This window comes from Halichoeres trimaculatus, unplaced genomic scaffold, assembly GCF_033239565.1.
Source record: "Halichoeres trimaculatus isolate MK-OKI-2021-1 unplaced genomic scaffold, fHalTri1.1 fHalTri1_scaffold_3, whole genome shotgun sequence".
Classification (NCBI taxonomy): domain Eukaryota; kingdom Metazoa; phylum Chordata; class Actinopteri; order Labriformes; family Labridae; genus Halichoeres; species Halichoeres trimaculatus.
In genome coordinates this window covers 7,609,419-7,619,408 of record NW_027437181.1, presented here as the reverse complement: position 1 = coordinate 7,619,408, position 9,990 = coordinate 7,609,419, and the positions used below count along the sequence as shown (strand labels likewise).

Below are 9,990 nucleotides of genomic sequence, written 5' to 3'. Positions count from 1 at the left end.
CCATAACATGAACGAGGATGTCTCCATCTGTTCTAAGGCAAGCTGACATCTTATTTGAGGCAACATATTGGTATCTTTAACACTGTAACCACCACTGTAGTAGTGTGCGGACGGTTCGGGATTTTCTTTAACGTTAGCTACAGTTAGCCTCATGTTAGCTCCTAGTTGGTTGTTCTCTCTTTGTTTATTGGGAGTTCATTGGCCCCATTTGTTCTAGTTTTTGTTCTTTGGTGATCGTACATCATTGTTAGTTTATGTCAGGGAGGGCTCTAGTTAAGCTAACATTAGCTTCATTAGCTTATCTGTAAAAGCTGAGATAACAAAGGTTGGCAAAAGTCATATTGAATGATTCACTGTAAATATTGTTGCACCAAACTAACAGAGACCCACTCTTGGTAAAGATTGTAAAAAGGACGTTGTATTTTTGTCATGACCATGACTGTGGTGCTGGTGCTAACCAGATGCTGTCTATCAAATTTGCACGGGGTCCTGTAAATTTTGACTTGTAACTCAGACTTTTTATCAACAGTGAAATGATTCATATATCCCTCCAATGTGGATTTTAGAGCCTTTTAGTGACTTCTAGATGATCTATGATCTTTCTGTCTCCAAAAATCATCAATAGCATCCTGTAAATATCTCCTGCCATGACACCTGCCATAGCGCCTGTCACTGAACGTTCATTGTTTGTTGAAGTGAGTGGAGGGGGGTGGGGCTTATCCATAGGTCAACTCTTCCCTGAACTCTGAGCATAAAGTTAGAATTGTAGAAAGAAAAACAAGTCAGAACTTTGATTTAACAGTCAAAATATTTTTTCTATTCTTAAAAAACTAAAGCTAGCCTTTCCCCAAACAATTTAGCCTAAAAGCTCTTCCATATCAACTTTATTACAAAACTGTTTTCTTACTAAATAATGTGATCCTTTTTTTTTTCTTCAATCAGGGTTTTTGCTCTTAAAGGGAATACTCTGGTAAACTTATTTTCTCATGTCTTGTCATTTTATGCCTTTGTAGAATAAAAATGCGTATAAATACACCCTGATGCTGAAGTCCGTTTGGATTTAACCTGGTTAACTTAGTTTGGTAATAACTTCAATCACTCTTTACTTTGACCTTTGAACTCTTACATAAGAGAGGGTTTAAGTGGGAAGAAGCTGAGTCCAACACAAGAACAGAAAACACATCTGATGTATCAATGAGACCAGAAACACAGACTTGAACGTTGATAATTCACTTTAATTTAGAATGCACGTTAGCCCAGATTCCTCTGATATAAAAAAGCCGACAGAGTGACGACAGAGAAATGCTGCCCAGCAACATTCAGACTGAAGCAGAACACGACACACATCCCAACACGACCACAACCTGTTTCCTGATTCACTCACTAACACAACTTTTCTTTTTCTCTGAGTGCACTTTGAACATTTAGCAGACACACACACACACACACACACACACACTCATACGCCGTGCCCTCCCCTCCCCCCTCCATCATGCAAAGACTTCTCTATAAACATGCTGCTTTATGGTAGAAATCAACACGAGAGTGAAAAAGAAGCAAACAGCGGGCCGGGATCATTCCCAAGAAGCTGAACAACTTTCTGTTTTATATCAGGTTTAAGAAAACTGATGGACTCACTCAGATGATAATTATTGGACGGGACTCTGCTGAATAAAGACTTTAAAAGTTGATTTTGGAGTCAAAATGTTTCTTTTCTGGCACAAAATCATTTGAGTTTGAGGACATACTTCATGTTCTGACTGCCAGTCTGTTATTGACAACAAAACAACAAGCCTTTTCCCTAAAAGTCCAAAAACCAATCAGGGGTGTCCAAGAAAGATTTGGTACACAGAGGCAGGAAGGTCGCATTGTACAAAAACTGTACCTTTAAGGTAAAAACAGGTCAGTTGCGGGAATATTACATCATGTTTGTTCACTCTGCAAGTTGTTAAAGCTGTAAATGTTTGTCACTGTTCATGTCCAGTGTCTTGTTCAGCTCTGCGGGAAACAAAATATTAACTTTTGCCAACTTGGAGGAAATTAATTGTGCAGTGACTCTGCCTCAAGAAGCTGAGGCTTTTGGGTAATGTAGTACACTCAAATTCAACCTGGCAGTCGGAACATGGACGACGAAAGACAAGAGTTGTATTCCTCAATGTTTTGTATTCATCAGCTCAGTGTACATGATCTCTGGATAAAATAATTCACTTGAAAACCTCAGGACAGAGACGTTAAAGCTGCAGGAACATTTTAAGACCGTGATTGAAAGCTGTTGGGGGCGTTGTGGATGTGCAGAGCACAGCGGCGCAGCAGGACTCAGACAGACGACATTCCTGCAGGGAGGTGAAGCTCCACACAAACACTCCACGCCCCGCACAAAGCTCACTTAATTGTGAAAACAACACGGAAGGAGGCCACGCCCCTCTTTGAGGCGTGTTCGAGGGGCGAGGGCGCCTGTCCAGATCTGCTCCGAACTCATTATAGACCACTTCACAGCCCTGTCCCGGGTTTAAGGTGGATTTGAGTCGAGTTGCAGCTCGATGTGAGCGTCTGTGGTCGGGGTCTGACTCACACACCTTGTGTGTCAAACACCTACACCTGTCTGAGGGATTTGGTGGAGTCATTCATGCTGAATTCATCCTCTTTTTTAAACTTGGGTCTTTGCTGGTTTCTGTCAGTCTACCTTCTCTCCAACCTGATCTGATGCCGTCAATCGTTTTGCTAAAAAACAGGAATCGGTGGGTTGTTTCCTGGAGTCTTTTCTGAAGCTTATGTCTGATGATTTAGCATAACATTTTCATCAAATACTTAATCAGGGATCAAAAGAGGAAGCTTTTTCTGTTTCACATCATTCTTATTGTAGCTTGAAAACAAACACTGAAATTTGGGCCTTTTTCAAACACATCAATCACCTTTTAGGGAACAAAGCATTGGTTTTTAACCGCTTCAGAGTATCAAGAACCCGGAGCTGGTACATGCTGCAGGAGCACTCTCAGTGCATGCTGTCTGTGCAGAAACCTCAGCTTTAAATTCGACCCAGAGGGGAAATAAAATTCCACCTTGACAAACTGACTCAGACACAAACATTGCTCAATTCAAAAACAATCAGCTGTGTTAAGGACAGTTCTGTGTTTCTGAGATTTTCCTTCTCATTGATTGTAAAATGTTTCTGGATGATCTACAAATCTCAAACAGGCTGTGCCGTGTTCAGGAAGGCTGAAACTCTGAAAAACAGACGTGTCCTTAACATGTAGTGAGCTTACAAAAAACCCTCTTTTCTCAACTAGACACTTTAAAAACTTTTGAGCACAACAGAAGAAAATACACATCCTAAAAAAAGGGAATTTCATTCATTTACATCCGTATCCTGCAGCTGCAGCTTTGCAGCCTGTGAGGTGAATATCCAGAGTGTCCGACTTTAAAAAGAGCCAACAGGAAGCGGAAACAGGAGGAGTGTTCTGGTTCCTACGGACACCTGCTGGAGAAGTCTCTCAGAGTAAATCCTGAATGATGGACGACATCTTTGGATCTCCTCACAGTCCTCCGATCAGGATCATCAACTTGCCCGATTGTCTGTCTGTTCTGCTCGACTGAATCTGACCAGACTCAGTTTAAAAGTCAGAGATACAAACTGCATAAAAAGACTTAAACTGAATCAAAACATTCTGTAAAAATCATACAAAACTCTATTAATGGAATCATGTGATTACCCTAAATGACAACAGGTTACCCAGGAGGATTGTGGGAACTCTGAGGGCTGAGGGGTGGAAGCTATGAGGAGTTAATAAATGAAAGAAGCTGTGAGGAAGAAGAAGTGACTCCGTGTTTCAATGTGACAGGAGTTTTTAGAAAAGCTGCAGCTGGATTCTTAAATACAAACGTCCACGTCGCCCCGTCTCTCACTGCCCGTTGGTGGAGGCATTGTTGGGGGCGGGGCTGGTGCCATCAGCACCTGTTGGCGGCTGGACGTTGTCAGCGAGGTTGTGGGCGTGCTCCAGGAAGAGGTCTTTGAGCACGCTCAGCTCTTTGCTCAGCAGTTTGATCTTGGCCTCCAGCCGCTCGTTCTCCTCCTTCAGCTCGTTGACGCGCTGCTGTGTGTCCATCGCTTTCTGCTTGCTGCGCATGCGGCTCTTCTTCACCGCCAGGTTGTTGCGCTCACGCCTCTGGCGGTACTCCTCGCTGTCCTTGTCAGCGCTGGGCTTCTTCATCTTGCTGGGTGGAAGGGCTTTCCCGCCTCCTGCTGAAGGGTTTGCTGGGACGAGTTGAGGGACTTGCTGTAGTCTGGCTGGCGGCAGGGACGAGGAGGTGGAAGTGGCGTGGGCCTGGCTCTGGATGACGCTCACGCCGTTGTGGTCAGTTGTGTTTGATTTCGCCTGCGACGGCCGGCTCATTTGGATGTTGCCTGCAAGTACTGATCTCTGAGTCTCCTCAGGTGTGCAGATGAATCGGGTTCAGGGTCTGGATTCTTCACTTCTGGAGGAGGAAGACAAAATCAAACACTGAGACATTCAGCTTGAACTTTATTTAATATATTAAGTTTTTCTGTTTGATTAGTCCAAACCAAAAGTTCACCAAAGGATGTTTCTCACTCCAATGTTATGGGTGAACTGGTGGTTGATTTAGAGCTTGACAGCTTCAAGCTTTTACAACATGTCAAAAAGAGTTTGAAATCACAACATTGTCAAAAGATTTGCTGAAAACAGAGATATAAGAAGTAGGGATGGGTACGAGTTCTTGCTGTTGACCTCATTTTTGAGTAACATTTGTTTTTTCACTAGTGCTGCTTTTGGCAACATAACTCAAACACATATAGTCGGATATGTGTGACCCAGCTTTTGGTCTTAAATTCAATATAAACCCTTCCCCTGGGAAATATAAACAAGATACAAATGTATGACTTCTCTGGCCATGGCTTCAGCACACCGAGCAAGATTTAATCAGAAAACTACTGTTTTATGGCAGCTACGGCAACTTTCTAGGAACATATTATTACACTGAAAGCAAAAGCAAAACACATACAGAACCGTCTGGTACACCTGCGAAATGTCAGTAAAGCAAAGTGATGTTGACAAATAGGCCTGGGATGACATGCTATTCTTGCAATTCAATTCTATTACGATTTTTGGGGTGCCAATTCAATTTAAATTGAGGTTATATGACATTAACCATTTTTCGATTTTTAGTTTGCTTTTTTAAGCCCAGACCATGTGAAAAAGTTAAATGATGATGATAATGTCTGCAAACTGTATCGGGAGCCATATTTTCCCGTAAAATGCACATCACATGAGTCACAAGGAAACATTTCACCCTCTGCTGGAGAAAAGTGGTAACCTTTTTTACAATCTAGTTTATAAACAAAGACTAAAATTAAGAATTTCAATTTGAAAAACTTGTACACCATAACAAAACTAGTTCAATGCTTAACCACACATGGCGTTGTTAGGGTAAGTGGAGCGGAGAAGATTAGCCTGCTAATAAAAAAAACTAATTGTACGTAAGATCCCATTTAGTTTGTCAATAGTGACGGCTTCAGAGAGCTGATGGTATTTATCGAGCTGGAGTACAACCTACTGTTGCAGAGAACAACATCTACAAGAGTGGAAAAGATGTGTGTGAAGTCTTTGATTATGGTCGGGGAAGTCTGTAGAGTTGAAATAATAATACCATAAATCTGCGTGTACTCGAATATTCATTCATTGGCTATTTAGAGTAATTGAATACAGGAATTACTATACATTCCCATCTTTAATAAGAAGCCACTCCCTCCATTAAATATTATCTAAGGTTATGTCTGTCCTGTTCAACATGTGACATATCAAAATAAGCCTGCAGCAATTACAAATCAGTCCAATTTTATCTTAAACTTCTGAAACGCCAGTGAGAGGATGTTTTAAAAGTTTTAAATCATGAAAAGCCCCTTTTAGAGTTGATTGTCTTAATCTTCCTCTCTGATATTGCTGTTGATAAAGCTGATACGAGAAGTTTCATTTTTTGGTTATGAAACAAAGTAAAACCAGCTGCGGTATTCCAAGAGTGGATCTACTTTCACTTGAGAGTTTCAAATGCAGATACTTGTCTGTAGTGCAAAGAAAAGCCATAAGTGGGCACAGGCCTTAAAGCCAAGGTAGTGAAAAGGATTAACACAGTAGCATTGATGATAAAATGACCTCTGTCAAGCCCGCATACAGTGACAGAAAAGGCTGCATTTATCATGACATCCTGTTACATCATCCACAACCAGAGATGAGTTTCAGACACAGGCCTGGGTCAGGTAGGATGTGGAATTACACCTGCAGGACAACCTTTCTTTCTTTCTTTCTTTTTTTTTTTTTTTACTATCTATGGTTAATCCTGGGACCAAATCTTAAGGAGATGAGAATATTGATCAATAGTGCAATTACTCGTGCTTGTAGTTCCCACACACGTTCAGGAACAAACATCTCACATTTAAAACATCTGCAGTCATCCTGCAGATTCTCCGCTGACCTAAATCCATCACTCCGGAGGCTTCACCTCCTCCGCTGCTGCTGCTGCTGCTTCTCATAAACACTCTCCTCCTCCGCCCTGGTATCCGTGTAACGCAGCGGGCTCCTGACACGTTAATTGGTCGGATTACTATTCTGCACGGCCAATTAGCAGCGCTGCTCTGATTGGTCCACGCGTTGCCATGCAGCCAGTCAGCTGTGCGCAGGGAAAAGCGCTCCGGGTGAAAACCAGCAGAGCTCCGGCTGTTGCCTGCTGTTGCATCATCACCGCCTCTCTTTGTGCCGAAAGAGGGGAACTCCGGAGTCATGCGGGGCTAAGCATAAATCTGAGTTTTAAAAACACTTAAATGAAGTTTGACAAAATAATAACACGACAAACGTCCCGATGTGACTGACAGGTCCGTATGTGTCCCTCTTTGACGGTTAAATTCGGATTTAGGAGCACTTTGACCAACTTTTTGTTCACTCGAAGCAGTCTACAGCTAAAACTCAACAACACAACCTTATTCTACTTCGACACACGAGCTGGTATTTTTCTATTTTGCCCGCAATCTGATGACCAAGACATGTTTTCTCATTTTGTTTCAAACCCGGACTCTGCTTGTTTTTTAGCCGGGCAGCTAGCCAGCCAGTTAGCTTCTAATGCTAACACCTCCCTAACCGCGCTTAAAACGCCTAATCTTATCACTACAGAGGCTTTAAAACACAGCTTACCTTTACGGTACGGCGTAGTAGTGAACCATACATCAAAGTTTGAAAAAGTAACCGCAAAAAGTTGAAGTTAAATCCCGTCTGTGTGAGCTCTGAGTGTTTTTGTTTGGAACATGGAGAGGAGAGGATTGCGAAATCTCTTTTACCATGTACGGCAATGTCAGGGATCGGCCAATCAGGAGCGAGAGGGCGGAAGTGAAGTAAGCGTCTGTCCAATCACAGGTGAGTGTGGCGCAGAGTGATGCAATGCTTTCAGTGATTGACGCCTCATTGAGCCAATGAGACGAAGCTGTTTTCTGTTGATTTTGTTTATGTAATATGAGGTTGGTCAAATGAGTTCATACAGGCATGACTTCATCCCGGAATGACGATATTTGATTACCATAAAACTATTATTTATTTTTCTATTATTAGTATGTAAATAAGAGCATGCTTTACTATATAGGAAATCCTCCTTAATTTACTCTAATTGTAATACATGATATGCTGTAACATGTACAAATAAGCTGTTGCATCATACAACAAACAACTAGGACAGTTACAAAACCTTCATGTTCATTTTAATCTCATAAAATTTAAAAGATTCCCTTAAAGATTTCGCTCACTTATGAAGTAAACATGTCTTAAAGTGATGGAAACAGATGATGATCATGTTTGTTTACTACCATTTGTCCTTCTCATGTGTCAAAGAAACCCACTACCTTAGATAACACAAACAGCACAGCCTGTCTGCTCTACTGGCTGATTTATAACATGATAATAAAGAGCTCAAACTTTTCGACAGCAATAAATGAAGCAAAATGTTTACCTTGGATTCCAGGTGGACGTGACACTTGTCTTGTAGCAGCTTTCAAAGATTCTCCTTGGCACTCTCTTTCCAGAGAAAGCAGCACAGGTGTCAGGTTCTTGTTGTGTTTTCCTGTTATTACGCAACAGCTTTTTTTTTTTTTCCATCTAAGGGTATTTTGTTTTCACCTTGGATCAAACCGTGTCAGAACATGCTCACAGGAGAAACAGCATCACTTTCATTTATGGAGAGCAGACTTCAACAGACATGATCAGGTGCTTCTAAACTGCACTCACATGTTAAATCCACTTGTTGGGGTGATGTAGAGCAGACTTGGATTCTTTTTAAAGTTTAATATGAGGATTTGTGATTTACAAAAACAGAAGCTCACGTGTAGAGCAGAGATGGGGCTTAGTTTAGGGAGAAGAAAGCGCATCTTTCGTTAATTTTTAAAGGCTTTGTCTTTACTTATGTAAGACAGACTATGCTGGATGTGTGATTTTTGAGCACTTGCTCAGAAAATGTACTGATATCAGTCTGAAATCATCAGGGATATGTTCTCCGTTAGAAGCAGAGTAGACTGCAGAGATGTTTTCACACGCTGGAGTCTCAGCATGAAGCATAAACTGAGTTATTAATGTGTAAAACATTGACACCCCACTGTCTCACTGCTCTGAAAGAGGATGCTAAATCATACTACTACCAGGATCCTATCTGTATTAAAAAAAAACTTGATTCTGTCAGCATGATATCCTAAGCAAGAGAAGGAGACAGCCTGATTCCAAATATTTTCGATGTATGGTGAGAAGGAAATTTCATATTTTAATGCTACTGACTGAATCACTGGTGTATCCTCATTTTCACTCTGTGTTTTGTTAGCTTCCCTAATACCATCTCACCATCATCAGACTGCAGGAGCTCAGTATCTTTTCCAACTGTCAGTGCCAAAGTTTAGAGCTGAGATGGTAAAAAGGCACTTGTATGTACCCATTCTACATGAAGAAGCATACAAGGACAGCCAAAGCAAAATAAATGCATCTCACAGGGTGTTTTTAAGTTGACGTTAAACTATTTGGAGGCAGACACTTAATTTTGGTGGATTTGGAAAAACAGTTCCCGTTCCATTTGGTCTTGTCATGTCATTGAATTCCTCATTGGCATTTATTCTATATGACATATTTACAGCTGCTCTTTGTCAAAGACTGTGAACTGTACTGCTACCTATCTTGGTCAGGGCTCTTGAAATCCCAATATTTAACCACAATGAGCTTTTCTCCTGGTACTAAAGGTACCGAACAACATAGATGATATTTATCAAACAGCTCAAAGAACAAGAACATTTACATCTGTGCTTATTTCAGTCTTTATTCATGCCCTAGCTAAAGAAAATCCATATTTTTTTATCTCTGGTGTTTGAGAAAACTTTTATTTCAGCTTATGTCTTAAACACTTCATTTTAGCTGCTGTTTCTTTAAGGCTCCCCGCTCCACAAGCCCCTTCCATCTGATTTGCCAGCTTCCTGGAGACCTGTTGGGGGAAATCCTTATGTGATGACCTCGTCATTTCAGCAAGTCTGTTGGAGACTGTTTCTATTTTTACTGCTATTTTTAGAACCAAGTGTTTTGATCACTTTACAGAAAGATTTTGGGATTTATATATATATATATATATATATATATATATATATATATATATATATATATATATATATATATATTTATACATATAAGGGTTTGAAAATTTGCACATGCTCAGTCTGTACATCCAGCATTGGTACTTTTTATTCATGTTTACAAGACGGGAAGCAGAACACACTCTCTTTAAACCTTGGGCGGAGGACAACCATATACAGGTGCTGCTGAAATGCCATACACACTGGTTGCACTTTGCATTGTTGGCTCCAAGACGTTACCTGTTCCTTGTTAACCTGCCACCACAATGAGTGGTGGGATGACTCAGAGCGGTGAGGAGATCAAATACCTACACGTTTGTCAAATATTCAACACC

General features: G+C 41.0%; 1 protein-coding gene across 1 annotated transcript; it reads right to left on the bottom strand.

The window, feature by feature from the left end:
- Positions 1–1,230: 1,230 nt before the first annotated feature.
- cebpg (CCAAT enhancer binding protein gamma) lies at positions 1,231–7,362 on the bottom strand. The gene is made up of 2 exons (XM_074667051.1): positions 7,200–7,362; positions 1,231–4,473 (listed from the first exon to the last, which is right to left on the bottom strand). Exon 2 carries the CDS (start codon positions 4,389–4,391, stop codon positions 3,900–3,902), a length of 492 nt encoding a protein of 163 aa, XP_074523152.1. The 5' UTR covers positions 4,392–4,473; positions 7,200–7,362; the 3' UTR covers positions 1,231–3,899.
- Positions 7,363–9,990: the final 2,628 nt, after the last annotated feature.

Bases quoted from the DNA above. Each gene is read 5' to 3' on its own strand.
- cebpg (XM_074667051.1), bottom strand. From the start codon at position 4,391: ATGAGCCGGCCGTCGCAGGCGAAATCAAACACAACTGACCACAACGGC.